The sequence below is a fragment of the Cydia fagiglandana genome, chromosome 6, assembly GCF_963556715.1.
Source record: "Cydia fagiglandana chromosome 6, ilCydFagi1.1, whole genome shotgun sequence".
Classification (NCBI taxonomy): domain Eukaryota; kingdom Metazoa; phylum Arthropoda; class Insecta; order Lepidoptera; family Tortricidae; genus Cydia; species Cydia fagiglandana.
In genome coordinates, this window is record NC_085937.1 from 5944005 (window position 1) to 5968687 (window position 24683).

Sequence of the window (24683 nt, forward strand, 5' to 3'; positions counted from 1 at the left end):
TTCTAGTTCCTCTAGATCTACATGATTTGAATAGGTGTGTTGGATATTAGGAATCTTACTATATTTATAACAAAAAAAAATCTTGTAACAAATACGCATTTTTAAATGTAGCTATTTATACATTTAAAGAAGTTTTAAGGATTGTATTAAAAATCTGCAATATTGGCACAAACCAACGCACAAACATTTTATAGGATAAAGCATATTTTCTATATGTAAATTGTAAATATTGTAGGCTATTTTTTATATTATAATTAAGTACAATGCAGTGACTGTTTTTTAGTTATAAGACCTATTGTTAACCTACAAAAGCAATAAATTATGACTTATTAATGAATTAATTTTATGACTGACTCATTTTCGACCGTACCTACCTTAGTCATTATTTACACATAATTTACAAAACATTGTTTAGGTACCTACACAATCAATTTTTACACGGAAAAAACGGTTAAGATTCTCAATTAGCAGCAATATCATGGGACTCTTTATGAAAAATGCATTTAAGGTATAAATTAATAAATAAATATTAGGAAACATCTTACACAGATACAAAGCGTTGGTAGGGAATGCAATACCGGGATACCAGGATCCCGAAATACCGGGATCCCGCATGCAATTTGCGGGATTACTCCCGCATGCAATTTGCGGGATTAATCCCGCTCGTAAATTAAGCGGGATCCCGCAAATACCGGGATCCCGCGGGACTTAAAATGGCAATCCCGCGGAATACCGGGATTGAGTTCCTCATGCGGGATTGCATTCCCTAAGCGTAGGTATATAGTCAATAGTTATTCATGAAAAAAGTGTGATTTTTCTTCACCACAATAAGTCCTTAATGAAAATTCTCACACAATAATATTAATAGTATTATTGTCTCATGCATACTGCCGGATCAGCTAGAAACTTTTGGAACGACCCTCGTATAATAAAGAAACCGGGTTGTCGTCATAATCAATACACATATATATTTGTTACGAATCTTTAACTTAGGGGCTTCAATGTTCTGCCGCCAGAGTGCAGCATTAAGCGAGCTAGCAAACCATAGAGTAACTTATACATACTGTGCCTTGAGCTGTTTTTTGACAAGTTTTCACAGATAATAAAATATGACATTGATGCATCAAGGCGGTTTGTTAACAAGGGCCTACCGGGAAACGCAAAAATCGAAATTTAGTTATCTGCCTCTTTATCGCTCGAATATGCTAGAGTGATAGAGAGGTTAGATAACGAAATTTAATAACCTACCTATAGGTGGGGTCTATCCATAGATATAAGAATATATACAGATGCCTTCCAAGCGAGCTGTCAGTGGGACCACTTTTTGTTTAGTGTACGATTAACAAAGCGACCCACTTTGCTGTAGCCATGTCGATAAAGTCATATCGATAAACTACCGACATTTCTTGCAATTTTCATTTTACTTCAAAGGTTTAACTATACCTAAAATGAACAAAAACGCTTTTTTTCTTTATTGTGGTTATAATATCACAATTTTGTAGTCACGCCCCAGGAGAGAACCAAGGGAAAGTTCAGATATTTAATTAAAATACATAAATACCTATTAAAATAGGTGGTCCGCAATAATTGAATTATTTTATTACATTATAATATATTCATTATCCATTAGCATTTCAATTATGTTTATGTTTAACGAAGATATTGAAGCTTCAATTAATCGCTATTTCGTTCCGCTGTGTAGCGTTTATCGATATATAACATGATTAAAATCTACTTTTTACATCCCTAAAGGAGCACACATATACGTTTTTACGCACACATGCACAACCTGGGTCGCCTAAAAAGGGGCCACTTGGATTTGAAGTCCATCTTGTCAACAGTATAGTTGTCCTTGTTTGACAAATGGCATTTTAAAAGAGCGAGGAGAGAGAAATGATACTAGTTGCTGCGCCGTCAAATAGAACAATAAAGGTAGGGGCCTTGGGTCTATCGCATATACTGATAGCAAAGAGAATAGGACGTTTTTCAGGACGTTTTGAAATTTTCTTTTTTTTTCGTATTATTCCTGTATTATTCAGTTTTATTGGGAAGGAAACGAAACTTTTTTAAACTTTAACGACAGCTTCAAAGTCAATAGACATTTTCACAAACGATCGCCAGCCAGCATTTAGATATAACAAAACACACGACTAAGCAGGTGTAGTTACCTCTATGAATTAGATGTAAATGGAAAAATTCCCAAAGTGCGTTTTGTTTCCGTTTATTTCCGATTTTTTGTTTTTTTCGGAAATATATATAAACTAAGTGATATTGTTTTTTCGGAATAAAACTTAATAAACATGGCTTTTAGAAAAAAACGGGAATTTTTACTGGATTTTTCAAACCTAAAGCCGGTCGAAGTCCATCTGTAAACGATGGCGCCAGCATAGGTTTTAGGTACTTGTCAATCTTACGATTAGTGTTAAATCACACCCATATGTACATTGTACCCCTATAGTACACCTTACCCAATACACCTATGTTAAACAAATAAAATTAAGATTCTGATCATTGTTAATTTTTTTTGGAATTTTATGGTACGACCTAGAACAAAACTAGGAACAGGGAAAACCTATGCTGGCGCCATCTAAAAAAACCTTTGACAGTTGCCGACCCCATTTAACCAGTAATATTAAGGTTAGACCGTAAAAAATCTGCATCGATTTTGATGCATGCAGTGCAAGTGTAATTTTAAACGTCAACTTTTATGAAATTATGATATATAAATAACACTTACACTGCGTGGGCCAGCGGTTCTCAAACTTTTTTGGTGACGGAACCCTTTCGGCAAGCGAAATATTTGACGTAACCCCAAATTAAAAATTTTCGTTCATCACTGTGGACCAGATATACATATAGAAGAGCTGGTTTTTTTCTTATTATTACAAGTATATTTTCGCGGAACCCCAACAGAGGCTTTGCGGAACCCTAGGGTTCCGCGGAACACACTTTGAGAATGGCTGGCGTGGGCTATCAAATCCGCTGCAGACTTTTATTGGTGCGACTATATGAGATTTATGGTGACAGTCAAGCCCTCAAAATTCAAAAATGGACCTCGACGATTCATCGAAATGAACATAATATAAGAAAAAACCCAGTAATATATAAAAAATTAATCAAAACCTATTAGGTTGCTTCTAGATAATTACAATTTTAACAGGTTTTTGATATAAGTATTTATATGTATAGGACTAATACATCAATGGCTCGAAAACACGCATTATACTACAGTGTGCTACTGTCAATCCAACTTTTGTATGTACCTACCTATTTCCTAGTTTTATTGGAAAAAAAGTTTATTTCAGTTGGCGAATTACCCACTAGATGTCGCTGTACCGTGCGTGAAAAATCCTAGTTCGCGGTATTAAGATTTTTCCGGGAAATATGACCTCTAGCCGTTCTTTTAGGGCTCTTTATAACAGGGAGCGTACGTACATGAACTGCAGACGGAAGCAAAGAAGTCCCCTATTGGCGCATTATGTCAAGTTTCCATTTTACTATGACCCTACTACGTAAAAGTCAGCGTGAAGTGTAGGGGGCGGCACCTGCTAAGAAGTTTGAATTGTTTTCGCTTTCGATTCAGGTCACGAGATGGCGCAGTAATACTAACAGTTGCACCTTTATTCGAAGTAAGTAGAGTTGAACCAAAAAAAGAAAAGATTTTGTTAACACACGCAGTGCAAGTGTTATTTTAAACGTCATACTTCTATGACATTATGGCGTATAAATAATGACGTAAAAATCGTTGCAGACTTATCTTGGTCTAACTTTACATATGTACTTACATTATTGTATGTATGTATGTATGGTCAATAGGAGTGCTTTTATGTTTACATAGGCTTTTTACACTACGAGTATCTATACAAACAAAGCACCCGATCGCGTATCGACCGGGCCAAAGTTGGGAGTTTGTGCAATATGCCTCGAGATAGAATCGATGGCCCTTGACTCACCGGATGAGACCCAGTAGGTAGGTACTAACGTGCGTATGTGAAGGGACTAGTGATGAGCAGAGAACTCGATTCCCACCGGTGTGCTAATCTTATTCTTGATAAAAAATTAAAAAAACCGGGCAAGTGCGAGTCGGACTCGCGCACGAAGGTTTCCGTACCATAATGCAAAAAAAAAAACAAAAAAAAGCAAAAAAGAACGGTCACCCATCCAAGTACTGACCACTCCCGGCGTTGCTTAACTTTGGTCAAAAATCATGTTTGTTGTATGGGAGCCCCATTTAAATCTTTATTTTATTCTGTTTTTAGTATTTGTTGTTATAGCGGCAACATAAATACATCATCTGTGAAAATTTCAACTGTCTAGCTATCACGGTTCGTGAGATACAGCCTGGTGACAGACGGACGGACAGACGGACGGACGGACGGACAGCGAAGTCTTAGTAATAGGGTCCCGTTTTACCCTTTGGGTACGGAACCCTAAAAATGTAAGTTAAGTGAATTTGTAAATATACAGTATGTGTATGACCATGGGGCTTTAATTCCAGGGCTTGATTTTATTCGCTAAACTGAGCTACTTTTACTATGGGACCAACCCTAAAATCGGGGAAAAATTTTTGGCTTTTCCATAGAAAACGTCGACATCTGATGAGCCCAAATGTATGAAAAAGTAAAAAAAATTCGGGATTTCGGGGTTGGTGCCATAGTAAAAGTAGCTCAGTTTAGCGAGTAGAATCGAACCCTGGATTTAAAGCCCGATAGTCAGTAACACCCTGTATGTTGGAATCTATCGGCACTACTTTGAAAAAACCTCGTATATCACACTACTACTCAAAATTGAAAGGCAGTAACTCTGTGTGATAAAATTTACGTTACGGAGTTTCAGTATCGATCGATTTAGGGAGTTTGGAACTTGAGTAGCCTTGAGTTGAGTGGTATTCCATGGCCTTTAGCAAAATGGGATTGCTTTAGCTGCGAGTGTAAGTCACAAATCATTTGGTTCTTCTGATGGCCGATTTAGACGGCGCGTGAACTCGCATGCGATTTTAGTTACATTGCGATCTGTTGGTTACGTCCAATTCAACCGCCCGATCAAAACCCGCAATGTAATGAAACTCGCATGCGAGTTCTCGTATTGTCTAAACGAGCCCTTAGTTGATCTTAGTACCCATAACTTCAGGTCCCAACCATAGGTCAGGTATTTATTGGCATTCTGTTGCTGGAAATTAATATAAGGAATACCTAGATTATGAATCGGTTTAAGGTAGGACTAGGAACCGAATGTTTGTTCAATATTGCCGACCAGTTTGGAAGTTGTGCAATATGCCTCGAGATGTAATCGATGGTCCTTGACGCACCGGAAGCGTGGGTACGCTTAGGTACGTGAGTAGGGTGAAGGAAACGGACTACCGGTAGGGTTGGCACGTGAGCGTTTGCGTGAGGTTATATTTTGTTTATTTACCTACACATTTGCAATACTTTTATACGAAATAGATACCAGAGGAGAATATATTATATATATTTTTTATTTTATAACAATACATATTTTCTTTAAAAAAAAATGTGCACTAATGTATGTAACATGGCAAACCTGCACGGTGTAGTCACCGCGGGCACTGGCCGGTGATAAAAAAATATATCCTTGTCAGTCGTCTTTTGTTTTTGTTGGTCAATTTTCTCGGAAATTTACTGCAAATCGCACAGCTTTGAAAACTTTAATTTCATGTTGTTCTATGATAAGCTTTATTATTGTTGACAAGTATTACATATATGGGCTCCCTCTAATGTGCTCTAATGCAGGTAATATTGTATTTATAAATAATATTCAGTTTTGCTTATGTTTAAACCTAATTCAAGTCTTATTTGTACGTCACTGGGTTTTTTACAAAATGGAGGCTTGGAATGGGGTACCTACGAACTAATATAAACTACTTACGATTGTTCCAGCCCTTTCTTCTAATTTTAATCTCAAGACATAATATTGCTGCTTCTTATTTACTGGCTTTTGCTGCTGAAGTTTTTCACTATGCCCTACACCTTGAGGCAAATATTCATCGTTCGGTTCCGTGGACGAAGGCAAGATTCATACTGCTGTATTCGAATTTCTAGATATTCACAAGAGACGACACGTTCTAGATCCATTCTAGATAGGTTATAGTTTAGATATCAACTAGTTCTCTTTTGCAGCGCAATTCAGGCTACTAATGTCACTTTTACGTTAGATAGAGTAAGATATCTATTAGATGTGAATTAGATCTCTAAGTCATATCCTGTGGAAATCGTTCAAGAGTATCTCCAGGATCGCGCAAATATCAAATTTGACAGGTTAGATCTTAAACGTTATCGTATCTTGGTGATGTCTAGAAGATGTCTAATAGATGTTTATTTCATAATCAGAATCGGGCCCATAGACGTTAAGGTCAGTGACGATATTGTGTAGGTACATAGCCGGTTACACATATGCAAATGAAGATACTTTTAAAAGTTAACAATAAATACTGTGATATTGAGATAAGACATATTTAAGTGAAATAAACAAATAAGTATTACATTAGCAAAGATATAAAACTGGAAAAGGATGATTATATAAATTAAACTAAAGGGAAACTTACCACCGTAAATAAACTAAATAAAAATAAAAGCATTTGGTCAGCGTAAACTGTCAATAATACCTTCCAACGTAGAATACAACAGAAATCAACGTCGGATCTTAAAACAAATTGTAATACAACGTAAGTCCTAAATATATTTTATTAAGTGACTTTGAAATGGATGATAACATTGATAACCTTTAAACCTTTTATTTAAATTTGAATAGAATGTCGTAATTTAATGGCATGATAAAAATGAGGAAATATATAGTTACAGTTATAAAAATTCGATTTATACGCGTTTGATTTGCATTATATGCGCGTAGTATATAGATAGGTATTGTACCTACCGATTGTATCTCCTACTGTGACTGAAAGACGGTTAAGCAATAATTAGTTAGTATATAGGATAGGTAAGTTAAAGTAATCAAAAAAGATTTGTCAATATATAAACAAAATTTATATTAAATCCATTATGACTTATACGTCTGGTACAACGAGTTATTGATACAACTGTCTTACATAATTTACTTTTTAACCACCTTTCGTCACTTTAAAGTTATTCGTAAACGTTTGCAAATCTAACAAATATCGTTTGTCCCTGTCCATCTTGACATTTCTGTTGGATAGAAAGAGACCAAATTTAACAGACGTTTGTAAAAGGTTGCTAAGTTTTATGAAGGGGGGTTAGTCGTTACGTACCATCATTTTGCTAGTTCACGATGTTCACGTGTACGAACTTTAAGAGCCAACATGAGTGATCATTTCTGCATACAAACGTACTCGACTGTTTCCTCCGTGGGTTTTGATGCTAGAGCAATGTTTTTTTCAACACAGATTAATATTGTCAATATCTGTGTCGGACCGTTTTGCTTTTTTTGATATTTTTGATTTTTAAGGCGCTAGAGCCCTTCAAAAATGGCCAAAATGGCCTAATTGACTATGCCGCAGTGAGAGGCGTAGGCATAAAACAAAACGGTCCGACACAGATAATTTCATAATCATTTAGATTTCCAAGTTTGGTTAGGATTGGTTAAGTTTTGGAGGAGGAAACAGTCGGGTACGAAACCTCGATTTTTGAGATTTTTACGCGGGATTTTTCGCCTTGTCCTTATCGCACTAGTTTTCGGAGCCGTTTCCTTTAGCGAGACGGGTATATTTACCTAAAATATTTAAAACTCAGCTCCTGTTTCGTCTTAACAGCATAAAACTCAGTCCAGGTGTGGCAACCCTACACGCGTGCTCTTGTTGGCGTAGGGTAATTAGATAAACCCTGAGGGCGGTGTAACCGGTTTAAACTAGTGCAGCCTATCGGCGGGTGGCGAGTGCGGGTTATCTCGGCCTGCGTTAATTGTAATGCCCCTAGATTACGCCTGATAGGGATTATGAGGACGAGGATATTGTCTTAGGAGGCCGAGATGTACATGTAGAGGTATACCTATTAATGAGGCTATAAAACAGTGTAGTAGACAGAAGCCTGCTTTAGTTAGACCGGCATTTGCCAAACTATAACGAGCGAATATTGAGTGGGCCCTGGAACTACTAGGGTATCTGAGTCACCAAAAATATTTTATGCCCCCTTTTTAAGACGGCCAAGAGGCAGTTTTTGGCAGTGGGTCGGAGCCCAGTCAACTTTGGGAACCACTAAGTTAGACAATTTAGTACCTAATGCAATGATTGAGTAATGACGGCATGTTATAAAAAAAACAAGTAAACCTTGACCAAAGAAAATTTGAAATAGAGGACTATTGTCAAAGTGAATAATAGAGACAGTACATTTACTGCAATCTTTCGACGGTAACGTCTTGGGTCGTCCCATTCGTTTTTCGTCAAGTTCTTAAATTAGTCCTATTCTGCTTTCGTCACTCGTGGTCAGTGGCTTTCAATGTAGAATGAGTGACGAAAGCAGAATAGGACTAATTTAAGAATTTGACGAAAAACTAGTGGGACGACCCAAGACACAAATTATTAACACTTTTAGATCGCCATTTGGCTTTGATCTTTATTTTGTCGCTGATAATTTTCGCTCGAAAAGATGCCATACCTTCGGCCTATCCTCGACTAGATGGCGATACTTTTTGACATTTTACAAATTGAACACACGTACGTATCAGTGAAAAATAAGGAGAAAAGTCTAATAGCGTTCTAAAATTGTTAATCTATATATATATATATAAATGCAAGTGTCCTGACTGACTGATTCATCAACGCAGAGCCGAAACTACAAAAGCCAGAAAGTTGAAATTTGCACACCAGATTGCATTTATAAAGTGTACAAGAGATAAGAAGCGATTTTGAGAAATTCAACCCCTAAAGGGGTTAAAAAGGGGATGAAAGTTTGTATGGGGTTAAAGTTTTCTTTTAAGCTAGGAATTTAAAACTTCGTAAAAAGATATGTCATTAAAATACAAGAAAACTAATTTCAGCGTTTTTGAAAATTCATCCCCTAAGGTGGCGAAAAAGGGGTTGAAAGTTTGTATGGAAATCAAAAATTTTTTCGAGTGGTGGACTTGAATCTATGTATTTAGGAATATTATTAGAAGACAGGAAAAATAATTTCAGCGTTTTGTAAAATTCATCCCCTAACAGGGTTAAAAAGGGGTTGAAAATTTTAATCCATTACAAATGCTTTGAAACTTCTTAGAAAGGCATAATAGCCGATTACAAAAAAAAGTGATTGCAACGTTTTTGGAAATTCAACCCCTAAGGGGGTTAGAAAGGGGATGAAAGTTCGTCTTCGGGTGCAAATTTTATTTTAAGTTAGGAACTTGAAACTTTGTAAAAAAAGTATCAAATTTGGTTTACTAACGAATGGGCCAAAATCGTTTCCCAAAGTATCACATCCCAAACTATGTTTCCCAAATTATCATTTCCCAAAAAAATGTTTGGCAAAACAACTTATCGCAAATTTTCAGTTAGCAATAGTCTTTTTTGGCAAGTTATTGTTTAGCAAATAATTACTTGGACAAGTTTCATTTTACCAAATATTATTTAGTCAAATGTATCATTAAGCATAACTTACATGTCCCAAAATATTGCATGGCATACAATTTACATACCAATGAAGTGGAGGCTGCAGAATTTTGTTTGTCTAGTATTTAACTGATCATTACATATACATAGTAAAATGTAACGTCAAAAAAAAACATTCTTACTGCCAAAAATATGTAGTAAATGATCACTAAAATTAAAACTCCATTTTAATGTAAAATGACAACCAAATTTGTTACATCTTGCTATACTATTAAAGCAAATAACACCAAAGTAATCATTGTAACCCAAAAATCGTAAATAACCACCAATATTCAAACCACATTTTAGTTTAAAATGTCATGCAATTTTTTTACATCTCGTTATTCTATTAAATTAATCTTCTTCAAATGATCATAATCTTTATTAAAAATATGTCAAGCAAACACATTACAATAAATACCTATAAACTAACTTATATACTAAAACTACAAATAAACACAGCACAATACATACATTATTAAATAATCTAAAATAAACCACCCTGAATCGTACCCGGCTCAAAGGTCCCCATTATTCCCGCTGCGTTCCCCCGCTGAACTGCAATGGAAACCTGCTGGACCAGATACGACCCAGAGCGAGGATCGCAGCCCCTCTCGCGCAAACGACGCCCCAATTCCCTAAAAAAGGCGCGAGCCTCTAACCCCCACGGGCCTGCCGTCTCGATAGCCACCGGCACAAAGTCGTACGAGGATTCCAGCGCGGAATACTTCGCGTGCTTAGCCCTTGCCGCGGACTCCGCTGCTGAGCCAGCACAGCTTGTGGTCTGCCTCAAATGAGATGCAGCATACGTGCTAACACAAGTTGCATCCCACAAAAGGCAGCGCCCCCTCCGCCACGGAATCAAGGTAAGTCCATCTGGCCTCTTACCGTCTGTGCGGCTCAGCCCCGGCGGCTCCAAAACGCACGGCACGTTAGCCGACACTAAAGCACGCCGCACGATCTCATTAATCGAGTGGTGCCTCGGGAACCGCCCAGCACACCTCTGGCAACTCAGACCGTGGTGCCCATCTTCCCCTACCATTACTCCACAACGGCAACGATGGGCCTCACACACCCTTGCCCCCAACCTGAGAGCCGCTGAAATCCTCAAAGAATCGTTGTCTAAGAGCGTCCCAAGCTGCGGCGAAGGCAAGGCCTGTAACCACGCTCCAGACTCTGGTCGCTCAGGTGGTGAAAAAGGGGTAGAAAGTTTGTATGGATATCAAACATTTTTTCGAGCGCGGGACTTGAATCTTTGTATTTGGGGATACTATTAGAAGACAATAAAAGTGATTTCAGCGATTTGTAAAATTCATCCCCTAACAGGGTTAAAATGGGGTTCAAAGTTTGAATCCATTACAAATGCTTTGAAACTTCTTAGAAAGACATAATAGCCGATTACAAAAAAAAGTAATTGCAACGTTTTTGAAATTCAATCCCTAAGGGGGCTAAAAAGGGGATGAAAATTCGTCTTGGGGTGTAAATTTAATTTTAAGCTAGGAACTTTAACTTTTTGGAAAAAAAGGTAATAAATTAAAAAACATGAAAACTAATTCAAGCATTTTTGAAAATCATCCCCCAAGGTGGTGAGAAAGGGGTTGAAAGTTTGTATGGAGATCAGATATTTTGTGAGTGCGGAATGCGGAACTTGAATCTTTGTATAAGGGCATAGGTACCTATTATGAGAATACAAGAAAAGTAATTTCAGCAACCAACATCAAAATCTACTTGACTTAAAACTTCATACAACTTGCTAAAAAAGAAAAGTACTTAATTTCAACATTGCTTGGATATGAAAATTATAGGTACTAAAGATGTAAAATGTTGAAGATAAGATTCCACGCGGACGAAGTCGCGGGCAACAGCTAGTCATTCATAATTCACTCCATAATTCACTTTGACAATATCCCTCTAGTCTAAATTCTCTCTGCCTTCACTTAATAATAAAAAGATAGGTTAGATAGGTACCTACCTAAAAATGGAGCAGTGAAGCAAATACTAACCACACAAGCAGACTAAGTTGAATTAAGAGTTTCTGCACAATCTCATTGCACAATTAAAGCTACACGACATAATTCCTCGGAAAATGAAAGGTAAGCCATAAGATCTGAGACCCTTTCCGCCCCGGGCAATAACAAACACGCGCTGCCCCCCTCAGAAATCGCGGCTTCAAATTCAAATTGCACCTTAGAATTCTTAATTATTGAAATCATAAATCAAAACGTGCCGTCTGCGCGGGCGACCATAAAATTGGAGGGGGTTTCGAGTGTGGTAGGATTAAGACATTATCACTTTTCTTTTGAGACGCCCTCGGGTTGGCTCGGCTCCTGTCGGGCTTCTTCGGCTGTAAATCAGCGGGTAAATCCCGTGGATTACATTCATAGAGTTGGCGCGGCCTGAGGATCGCGAGCGCGCGATAATAGCGTCGTGTGCTTGCGTGATTCTGCTTTTAAATCGACTCCGGGGAAAGATAAATGCTCTTCCAATTTGGGCCGAATTGAGTTTCCCGTTTAAATGGCTTTAGCGGGAAGTTTATAGCTCGGTGGAACTGCCTGATAACTGGACATAATCTACCTTGCTGAGATGTTGTGTAAAGTTTTAGCGTACTTAGCCCACTTGAGCCCGACAAGTCCGTGCCAAGAGCTGCTTTTGCGATAAAGTGAATTTGTTTATATCTACTTACTACAGTTACTATATAATTATTCTTATGAGGAATGCTTGGGGTTGCTTGGGGTACGTTTACATTAATTTGTGTTTGAATAATCCTTTTTGCGGTCTATAATAAAACAAATAGGTTAGTATTTATAAAAAAAAAACACTATGAATGCAGTTGCAGCACTGTTTCCCAGTAACTTTTCGAGGTGTGAATATTAGTAAAAACGCTGCTAATAAATTGCTGCGTGAAATCGTTTTTAAAGTAACTAGTAGGTACTTGCGCCTAATAAGGCCCACTTTTAATTTATTTTTTTCATTTTTATATAAAATTGCAATTTTGTCTATGGTACTAACCAAACATGGGCGAGAAATTTAAACTCATTTACACTTATAAAAGTATGAAATTTTGAAATTGAGCAAGCTTTAAAACTGGGCCTTATTAGGTGCAAGTACCTTAGATATATGCTATTAAATTTATATCCGGCCTGGGACATGGACAGCAACGGAGACCTTGGTCACTCCTTTAGTATATGTCATATATTTTAGCAGCCAAGGCCATTTTTAATGAGCACAACGTTTTATTCGCAAATCGGAATGGCGTCTCTCAATGACAGTAATAATTCTTAAACAAATAGGTTAAAAGTGTATTTTTTATTATTTGAATAGTATAGTTAGTGCGTCACATCCGGAACTACTTTTATAAATAAGGGATATGTCATGTATAATGTATAGATAAATAGATAAAATATCTTATATGTATATGAAGCGTTTATTAGTACATAAAAAGTTGCAATAAAGGGATAAGTATTCGATTTGATTAAATACTTTATTGTTCTTTATTTATTTATTGATATTTAGGTGAAGTAAGATAGTTATGTGAAAAATAGACTAAGTAGTTATTTAATAATGAAACAAATTATTACTAGTAACTAATATACTACTACTACCTACTTACTAGTTAGTAAATGCATTGACCATGTCTTCTGTATGTATGTATGTATATATGTGTGTGTCGTCTGTTCAGTTATTTGTATGCCATGTGGCGAAGCATACTTAATTATACATTTATCTAAGACCTACTGTTGTGTTGGGGTACACACTTATGTCTAACAAATAAATAATTTAGAATTTGGAACTCAATGTAGGTATGCATCAGATACTAACGGTATCCCCACCTTTATTTTTGATATTTAGTAGAAGCTTGCTGAAGCGCTTGAGACTTCATCTAACTGAAATAACAGATTATGAATTCGACCTGGATGTATTATGGATATAATCAGTCGGACATCACTTTTGGCAGCTTACAGAGCATAATTATGAAAACACCCAGACCAAATTCATAACCTAGTTTTACTATCAGAATAAGCTTTCATATCACATATTAGTGCATTCCTTTCATTTTACAGGGTGAACCTGAATAACCCGGTTAACTTACAAACCAAGCATTTCTGATGACATTTTGCTAGTACCTAAATAATTTGAATTTGAGATCGAGGTAGTTTGCAGGTTTGAGATTGAGGTAGTTTCAACTTTGGTGCAAGTATTTGCTTTTTTGATAGAAAAATGGCTCCCAAATAAAAACAAGTTTTAGTGCTTGGAGTACAAAGTCTTCCTGACTACCTCAAGTACAAAAGGTACACCATGTATTTTTTGTGGTAAGATGATATTCTAATGAGCGTAAAACAGCATGTGAAAATATAAATACAATTATAGCACGCGCGTGAAGTAAGTGAGGATCTCCTAGTGAGTATTATACTATCAGAAAACACTGGACAAAAAATTAAAGGTACGATAATAGTATTCTATGCAACCGTTGTTTAAGAGAGGTCAAAAAAGGCGAGCGGCGTGAGTAACAATTTGAGGCGAAGCCGAAAATTGTTAATAAAGACGCCACGAGTATTTCAGTTAAACAACGTTGCATACAATACTTTTTCTACGACCAAGCACTTACTTTGAAATCAAATTGTAAATTTTACAAATATTTTTAAATCAAGAAGTAGCAAAAATGGAGGGTACGGGCGGGAAAAGAATGAATGAATGAATAAAATAAAAAAAATGTCTATGATTCACTTATTTGTCAGAGATGACATTTAAAATAAGGTTGGCAACACTGTATTTCATTCAATATTTTTTAAGTGGTCATTACACGAAGTATCGTAAAATCGTCAAAAAGATACTGCGTGTATGCACATATTCTTTTTTGGGGAATAGACTAAAGACTTGTCTTGACAACTAAAGGTGTATGCACGACCCTTTAAAATGACAAATAAAAGTACGGGAGTACAAAATAATTATTTTTAATACAGTTGCTCAAAAAGTGCTACTTTACGTAGCTGTTTAGCGTGCGGAAAGTTGGTTATCTCGAACTAGTGCTTTTTACTTTTCCAATTTTTTTAAATTTTTACTTGTTCCAATTCACGACTACTTATTGATAAGTGTTAATATTAGTTTCCTTTAAACGTCGTAATCAGCATAAAAACCTACCGTTAATGTAAGAATACGAAAAATATTACATATTTCATATTTAATTACTTACCTCTTCATCATTATAACACGTTTATTTTTTAATATTCAATATTGAAAATTCCGTTCGTAAGTTGACTGAATGGAACGGAATAGCTGCCAAACGCCCATAGATATAATATACTTAAAGACGACGTCTAACCGAGCTGTCACTGTTACCACTTTTGTTTAGTGTACGATTAACAATGTTTTTCTTATTTTTTCGCAACTGTATTAAAAAACGTCGTTCGATACACGTGCGGAAATGTCATTCTTCACTCGTCCCGAGTCTTGCCACTCGCCTGCGACTCGTGGCAAGATATCTCGGTACTCGTGAAGTAATGACATACCTTCCGCACTAGCATCGAAATGTACTATTGTTTTACAAGGGGGCAAAGTTGTTGTTTAACCACTCGTGCTAATATTGATAGCCGAGGAAGCGAAAGATCCAAAAATTGAACCACGAGCGTAGCGAGTGGTTCGAAAAATGGAATCTTGAGCGTTGCGAGGGTTTAAAGCACGAGGGTTAAACAACAACTTTGCCCCCGAGTGAAACACATAATTTTTCACCACACCAACCCGAAGCAAATATTAAATGTAAAATATCAAATAAAATCAAACCAAATCAAATACAAATGAATGTTATTAAATATTTATTAATTATATATTAATTAATTTTATCCAAAATCATCATTTAAAAGTCAATTCTACCAGCAAACATAAGAAAACAATGCATTTAATTACTTTGCCTCACATGTGAATAAAATGCAACTTTGCTATCAGTTTTTGAAGTCAAAGTAAGCCTTTCTGAGCTGATGTGGTGAAAAGTATATTTAGCGAAAGCTCACACACACATACCTACATTGTAATATGTATAGGTAATTGTATTTTTTATGTACCTCTAGTATTGTATATTAAAGATTAAGAACTGACCGATTACCAGCATATTTAAGTAAGTAAGTACCTATTCTTTGTTGTATTGCATTGCAGTCATGTTCATAATATATTATTAGGTATTATAAGTTAAGGATGGTAGGTACATGATACCCTGTAAGGGCACTCACTATTTTCTGAAATCTAGGTAACTTACATGCGTCAAAGAAATCTATATTGTACAGTATAAACATATGTGAAATTTTTACCCACAAACGTGCTGGTATAGGTTAATTTATTAAGTTCCTGTAGAAATTCCTTTGACAAAATCATTATAAATAAAACGTATGGACAAGATATTATGACCCTCATGAAAATTAAAGAACCTTCTTTGTGAATGGACATAGGCACAGTATTTTAAGTTTATCTAACACTTATAACTATAAATGCTGGTTTTCCACAATTGTAGGTAACACAAAACAACCATTTACTCGTAAAGCTAGTTTTAAACGATAAAAAGTTTCACAGTTAAAATTAAACATTTCTATTGTTTTGTTTTTACCCTAAGTAGGCCACGGAGGTAATGTTATATCAGAGAGAACAGAGTGTTCTTTAAACATGAATATAAACACTAAACAGTTATAGTGCTGGGAAAGCAGCGTGAATAAGTAACACGCAATACGTGTCCGGGCACGAGAGGGTCCGGCGCAACCCTCGCTGGGCCCGCGCTAGGGCTGTCGCGCTTTACACAATTTCAGAGGGCCTACGGCAAAAAACTTAAGCCGACATTTCTGCCTCTTTATCGCTCTTGCAGATAGGAGTAATCTGCATCATTCCTGCCTCTCTATCGCTCTTGCAGATAGGCTGATAAATGAATTTCGTCTTTCGCGGTAGAATCTCAGGTTCTAATCAAATATTATTTAAATAACTGACATTTATTGAATATAATTTGGGATATTTTCATCTAAATAGTAAAATGAGTTTTGGAAGACTTAGAACATGGACAGATTTTCATGTCAATAGTAATGTTTGTTACCAAAAGTAAACATGATTTCATGAAGACAACTAAGAAAAAATGGTTCTTGCCAATGTTTGAAATTTCAAATAACCTCAATTTCTATAGGTACTATGTATTCAGCAATAAGTAAATACCAAATATAAAAAAAGGACCAAAATTAATTTAAATCACTAGTGGCTTAGCGACCAGTAGACTTCGCAAACCCCAAGGCTCCCGAAGGCTTTCGAAAACACTGATTCATAAACATTCTCAGTAGAATAGCCGGACGAAAGCATTAACCAAGCTGAAACGGCGTTTCGCGATCACTCGGTCAACTGTAAGTAGTCTGTATCTTTAGGTATTTAATAAAAGTAAACAAAATCTACATTCAAATGGCTCCTTAAGTCAGAGGGTAGATAAAATCATTACATGATCAAATAATGTAGTTTAAAGGCAGGTCGTTCAGTGACAGATACAGGCGGTTTTGTATATGGTTGGTTAATAAATGTTATAACTACGCGAAAATGTACAAATTATTTGTTTACTTTTATTTAAATACCTAAAGATACAGAGTATAGGTAATAGTATAGTAACTCAGTCAGATTGCTTACGGAATAGTAGGATATACTACAGTTAACTGTTGCACCGATAGTTTCATGCAGCCATAGACAGGGTAAGGCCATAGACAGCCATAGACACATGGAGGGTAAGGGTAACTTGCAAGAAAGAAAAACACCTAAACCTGTTTACTGACCTGCTTGTTTGTAACAATCCTTATGTTTATATTTTATGTTTTGAATCACAAAAAGGTGCATGTCACAATAAGTTTGAATTTTACTATAAGGATATTTAAAAAAAAATGGTCACTGGTAGAGTCGTTCTTGTTCTCTTTATAATACAAAACTGTTTGAAATATTAGGTGCATATTTACAACCAAAAAGGAAAAAAAAATACATTTTGTACTTTTCTCATATAAAATAATCTATAAACGGAGATGACGAGTGTGAATTATTTGACGCTCTAATTCTAATTAGGTAAATAGTTAATATAATTGTAAACTCTTTTATATATACACACATACATACACTTTTAAAATTTTCATTATTTATTAACCAAATTTTGTGATAAGACATATTTTTTCAATAAAATAGCTTGTTTTAGACACAAAAATTAGGATATTATCAAATAATTCTAACCAAGGCGTCCCAAACTAAATAGGGAAAACAAAAAATAAAATATCAATTTACAAAATAAAAACCAACTAAAATAAAAAATAAAAACCTGTTCATGTAGGCAGCCCTATTGGCGAGCGTGGGTGTTTCGCGAGGGTGCAATACAGTGCACGACCATTACCCCACTTACGCGAACGCGGAACTACTGCATATCGATTCTGCAGCCACTCACATGTTGCTCGTACCCCTTCGTTGCGAATAATCGATACGTTTGCTCGTACAAGTGTTTGTTTTTCATTTCAATCAAATTGTTCTATGTATTTGTTTACTTTTTTGAACAAATATTGTAGCTATGAATTTTGCTTCAACATGTGTTTTTGTAGGTAAGGTAAGGTATAAAAGATATGGTAACATTTATGCTTCTTATTTTCATTTATGTAACGGTCTTCTAGAGTATTTGGTACCTAGCGATCCTGCATGCTTGAGGTCCCGGCTTCGAGTCCCAGTTAGGGCAATTATACTTGTGTGTTTTTGTCACGGATATTTCTTCCTGGGTTATGGATGTTGTTTACCTAAGTATATTATATTTTTTAATGTATATGTCTTAAAATGTTTAATTGAAACTATGCAGACCTGGTCGCACCTAGTGAAAACGCAGCCCTAGGGGCAAAAAATGCTTAATGTTGTTGTATAATTCTCGAATTAATTATAGTCATACAATAAAAAATTTAAAAGATGTGGTAAAAGGCAATGAATAAGTATATACGTATCTGAGATGCCCACTGTACTAGTACCTATTTATAAAAATGATACCGGGCTTATAATTTTCTGTTTGTAGATTTATAGCTCTAAATATGTGTAAACAATTGATTTTATAAATTTAAACGTTATGTGAATTTACAAAATTTAAACAATTATGGACCCGGGTATGTCCTTAACTACGTCCAAAACCACCGGTGGACGGGCAGTAGCGTCCCTTAAATTCGGTGTACTCGACTGCGATCGCCAACCCGCCTGCCAAGCGTGGCGATTATGGCATTCACCCCCAATCCGGCACGTATGGAGGTCCAAGGGGGAGGCCTATGTTCAGCAGTGAGCTGAGATGATGATGATGATGATGAAACAATTATGAAACTCTTTGGTTCAGCAAAAAAGAAAGTAGCTTTTTTTACACCTCCGTATTAAAAGTACCAACTAATACAGTTATTTCATATACAGTTATTTCATATACAGTTTTTATCATATTTACTCAGTATGAATGGAAAGAAATATGTCTAAACAATCCTTTTTACAAATATGCTTAGAGTTCTATTTAGTAGATTATCTCAGTAAAACAGCAAATACCATTAAAAATAAAATAACCATGTTTGAAGACAGAGAAGAGAAACATGTTTTAAGTCTACAAAAATAACTGTTTATTAATGATCGTCGTCTCCGTTCAAATAACCATAAATCTAAGCTTCCATACGCCGCCCAAAGGCAAAGCCGGTATTTTCTCCCATTAAAGCATTAAGCTACCGTAAGTGTAAAATATACCACAATTACGCTCACAGCCGATCAGATAAGCGGGTTCAGCTGAAACAATTTGCTCCTTATCAAGATGGGCACGCTCGAACACTCCGACACCTGACGCTGAGGGTTACTTTGAGGTTACTGTTTGATGTTTATATCAATTTGTGTGTACATTTGTAAGTAGGTTCGATGAGATGGGATTCTTAAGGTTTTTGCTGATTATGTTTACCGCGATAAATTCAAACTTGCTGAATATGAGAACACTTTTAACCTATACTTTTCGTTAAGTGGTTGATAAAAAGCCTTTTCAAGTTTAAAATGATGCCAAGGCAGGTCAGTAATTTTATTACATACATATCTAGAATGTCTGAGACATTTTTCTCGCGTTAACATTTGTTATTTATTTTTATAGGAATAAAATATTCGCAGTCACTAAAAGGAAAGCATATGAATGGAATTCCTTGCCGGCGTCTATATTTCCGTGCTCTTATAACCCGGCAACCTTCAAATCAAGAGTGAACAGGCACCTTCTGGGCGAGCTCGCTCCATCGTAGGCCACGTCTACGCCTCGGCTAGTCTGTGGCCATGAGTAAACCCATGCATAATAAAAAAAAAAAAAAAATATGAAGATATAAAAATATCTTACTACCTATACCTACAAGACTCCACTTATACCGCGTGCAATAAATATATTTCGATGTTTACTAAACTAAAAAATAAGGTATGGATCTGTTGATTTTTACATAAAGGTTTAATGGTTTATTTATTAAAAAATTTCTTTTTTGATAATAACGGAAACAAAATATTAAATAATCGGTCAGGCCAATTAAAAAAATATTAAAATAGCGGTCGACTTTCTGAATCTGTCATTCTAAACTAGGAACAGATACTTAAGACAAATTTTTAATATAAATATTATTACGCCGGCATGCAAGAGACTTGAGTTAGTAAAAGAGTTACAATAGGTACCTAAGTACAAGCATGTCGATTTATGAAAGTAAACAAAAACACGCCTGAGAATCTTAACCGTAAAACATATACATAGAGGTTACTGAGGGCTATATTAACTGCTTGTAGTAGAATCATGTCAATCAATTACGTATTCCGCATTCGCGTAATGTCGCGAGTCATTCGATTACGCGCCGCAACGCGAGCCGGGGAGGAATAATCAACCGCGAACGGCAAATACGAGTACGCCCAGCTAATCCATATTTAACCCCTAATTAAACATCAAATACGAATAAATTAACCAGGTTAATCACCTTAATTTTCACATCAAAACAGATTGAAAGCATTTCGTGAAATGGTTTTACGAGCGTGGGATTTGTGCGCAAACGATTTCATTATTTTATATCTTGACACTTCTTCAGTTTTTCACCGTAGGACGCAACGCTGAAATAACAAACCGTTTTTGAAACCGCAAAAAACAATACACTAACGACGCAATTTGAAACAACAAACGCGCTCAACTATTCGCCTTGGTCGAAGAAAATAGTTGACGGGTAGCGGGAAAATATCTGGGACTTACCAGACTGGTCGGACGAGAGCCGACATCGCTATAAAACACGGGCCCACATCACACACTAAAGTTTACGGAACACTACGTCACTAAAAAAAGTTTATTCACTGCACTGAAGGCACATTAGTAGTGCGTTACAGACTTTTGCATGTCGAAGGCCTGCGCCTTCGTAGCACCGCGTAGCGCGTGGTAAAAGTTTGTGGTTGCGGCTCGTAGCGCACGTAGCCTCGTAGCGAGTGCGAGGAGCGAGGGCCGCGGCGATTTGTGGACTAGTCGAGTGCCGGGGCGCGGGCGAGGCCGCGGGCGCGCGGGGGCGCTGCGCGCGCAAGCCTCGCCCACTCCGGCCCGCCCCACCCGCAACCTATTTATTTCTAGTTACGTAAAATTTACGCGCAATATCCAATACTGCAGCTTATGTTACAATCTATTTGGCAATACATAAAGCCTATGCAGGTATTCTCTTACACGAAATTTCGTGCCAACATTTTCTGGACTAACATTCTGTGGACAGTGTTTACTGTTTACTTTTCGTCTGCAAAAGCAAGCGATTGTAAATTAAACACCAATGAATGTTTTTACCAAAAGCCTATGACAGGTGAGGCGTGAACGAAAAAAGAAAACACTGAGGGGACGCGCCGTCAAATTTGGCAGACGAGTTTTTTGGCCGCAGTCGATGCTATCAATGTCACTTAAATAAATTGAATAAACGCGTCGAGTCCGAGGGCTGTTTACAGACCCTTCGTCACCTATGCGATTACTCACTAATAGACTGCAGACACCTTAGGTTGTTTGGGGATCTGTTTGTGCTCACGCACGTAGTGGCCAGTCGGCACGAGTCGTAAAGCAAAAGTTGGGAAGTGTGTCGTCACAATCAGCTGGCGCGCCAGCGCAACAGACAATGCGATTAAGATCTACGCAGGACAACTTTCGCCGGCGCCGAGCGGCAGTTAGTTGTTATGAAAGAGAGAAATTTGTAAATTGTTGGCGCCCGAGTTCACGAACTCCGTCGAACCGGAGTTTGTTTTAAGAGTCCAACCTTGAAACAAGAAGAAAAGTAGTCCTGTAAAACAAAGTTTTGCGGCCGCCGTCGCCGGCGCAAGCGGTTCAAGGATTGTGCCCGAACTGTCTGTCTGTACAACTTTACCGATTAAAAGCTCAAAAGCTTCCAAAGTCATTTTAAAAGTTTATCTGCACGCGGAGGGGGCGCGGGCGGGGTAGGCGCTCCGTTATCATCCCGCCGCCATGCTCTAGTTAATGCTAGTTAAACTTGTTTTAAGAATCGATGGCGGTCGTCGGCCGGCTCCCGAATTAAACTGTCAAAGTTGAGGCGAGGCCGAGGGTCCGCGAGCGCGAGTCGCGGACACGTGGCCGCGCGAACTCGCACACACCAAGTTCCTAGACCCTTCGCTACTTTGTTTTACAGCTGTTCCACTTAGCGAACTATGCCTCGAGTTGGGCGCGAGTTCTTGCATGTGTATCGGCACACCCCCGCACCCGAATAGTTTCATAAACATAACCCAACTTAGTTTTGGACGACTTTTCAAAGTCAATGCATACTAACTTTCGATGTCTGCCAGTGCGATATTACGATTGGATCAGGTTTGCGGGTTGACTTTAATGCATTCGTTTGTTCGGAAGTTTGTTTTATTGGATCAAACTTCGCGGGTTAAGTGTCTTCATTTGGTGTTTGTAGCTCGTCGAGGTCGGAACTAACTTTTTGGTGTTATAGTGAGATTAATTTTCGTCGAGTTTGCTCAAACTTTTTTGTTATTGTCGCCTCGCCTAACCCGAGGCGCAGGCATGCTGAAGTTAGGTAACTCTTTCTTTACTAATTTGTATAATCATTGGACAGGTGTTGAGCCATTTTCCGCCTGCGCGATTATGCTTTATTAATCACATGTAATTTAATTTTGACATTTTCGCATTCAATGGTTCAAATTAGTCATATAGTCTCGTGGTCTAAGTGGTCTTGTTCTCGCAAGTATGGGATCTTTTTAAATACATAACCTCGGTGGTAACTACACTGGATACTAAGGTTAGTCTAGTTACTGGGTTCGTTGTCTACAGTTCAACTTAAGTATTAAGCAGTGCGAAAATCAGTAGAGGGCTACAGCGACAGCATATAATAATATTATTTAATTAGTACTGTTGTTATGTTTTGAAAATGAAGATGCTTGTCTGTTTTGAAACGCTAAGTTTAACAAATAACGATTGTTGTTGTATTCACGAAATACTGGACATGGTAATTTTATCCGATTGACTTAAAATATGTAGCTGTAGGTATATATGTTTGTTTGTATGTAATTTGTCTTAATTGTGACAGAGGCACGCGTATAATAGGTGATATAAACTTTACTTGTTAAGCTGCCAAAATGTCATTCGCCCGTTCGTAGCATATTTAAGCATACATAAAGGTACATATTTCCAGGAATATGATTTCCGAATGTCGGTAAAAGGAAATGGTGATATATTAAGTGCAAGAGCAACATATTCTCGTGATCAAAGTAGACGCAGTTGGCCCGCGGCGGGTAACTTGTGAACGAGGATGTAGTCTGGATGTAGAAATGCATACGTAAGCACTGACTAACTGACAACTTAAAACCTAAACCACTAACAGCATTAACTAGAAATGTTGCGTTTATAGTTTCTAATATGTTATAGAGAAATTGTACTAGAGTCGGACCAAGAAAAGTCTTCAGCGGATTTGATAGCCCACGCAGTGCAAGTGTTATTTTAAACGTCAAACTTCTATAAAATCATGACTTATAAATAACACTTGCACTGCGTGGGCTATCTAATCCGCTGCAGACTTTTCTTGGTCTAACTCTAAAAAAAAATCAATTAACGTAGCTTTTAGATCTTTAAAAATTTAACTAATTCTTAGAGTACCTATACACAATAATACAGCTATTGTTGTCAACCCAAAAAAAGACTGATGCCAGCTATGCATTGTGTATCTAATTTCGATTCCCATTTCTTACTCAAATCCCCAGGGTCCATCGATAAATAGCGGCACGATTCTCATAATCAGCGTAATTAGCGAAATCTCAGTCGGAAAGTCACGACCAAGAGTCAAGTAGATAAAGCTGCCACCGCTCCGAGCGGTGACGCTGTCACCAAAGCATCGTGACCTACCTCATCCCTCTTCCTTCTAACATAAGTATAATTCAAAAGGGGCGGATCAGAAGCTTCGCGGGTCATTTGAAGCTGGTTAATGGCGTACGTGTTATCTTCCTTCGCCAATAAGTCACGCAATAATTGCCGCGAGTCGCGTCACGCGCACATATTTATGCGACACATAAATAAATGCGTAAATATTGTGCGACAATTGCAGGAGGTTGCTAATTGCCCGCGGCGCAAATGTAACGATGCTGTGACTTCGTGACTAGCGGATTGTCGAATGGGATTTCTACTATTGTACGTCTTGTATTAACTTACCTAGTTGATGAAGCAAAAACGATATAAATGCGGCATCCTTCTAGGCATACAAGACTAAAGAGAGCCTTTATTTATTTGACAAATTTTCCACTGTAAAAGAAGCGTAGTTATTAAAGTAAAATAACTTTATAATTTTTTGTGGTAAGGCCAATTAAATTCGTTAGTTTATTGAGACAAAAAGAAGACGCGTTTCTAAGGTTTTTTTTTAATTAAACTCCTAATTAGTTTACAAAAGATTTTATTTGACAAACCCTTTCTTTAATATTTAAAAAAATGCCATAAAAATCCTCCAAGTATGGTATAGGTATAAAACTACACAGATAATGAGTAGGTATTACGATACATTATAAGATATTCTCATTAAAATATCTGAAAAACTTTAAAAAATGGATTGAAATATTTTGGTGACGTAGTCGATATTGGTAGAAAGCTCTTGAGGGCCTATTTACAATAAACATAAGT

The 24683-nt window shown here is 37.0% G+C and overlaps 1 protein-coding gene across 8 annotated transcripts in view; it reads right to left on the reverse strand.

The window, feature by feature from the left end:
* The window catches only part of LOC134665038 (myelin transcription factor 1-like protein), a 315775-nt gene that overhangs the window by 25673 nt on the left and 265419 nt on the right, over positions 1-24683 (reverse strand). Inside the window, exon 1 of one of the 8 annotated variants that reach the window (XM_063521816.1) lies at positions 20793-21034. The exons of the other annotated variants lie outside the window; for them this stretch is intronic. Within the exon in view, the coding sequence (XP_063377886.1) occupies positions 20793-20818 (26 nt within the window). The 5' untranslated portion in view covers positions 20819-21034. Of the gene's footprint in view, positions 1-20792; positions 21035-24683 lie in introns of those variants that run through there. 8 annotated transcript variants of the gene reach the window in all.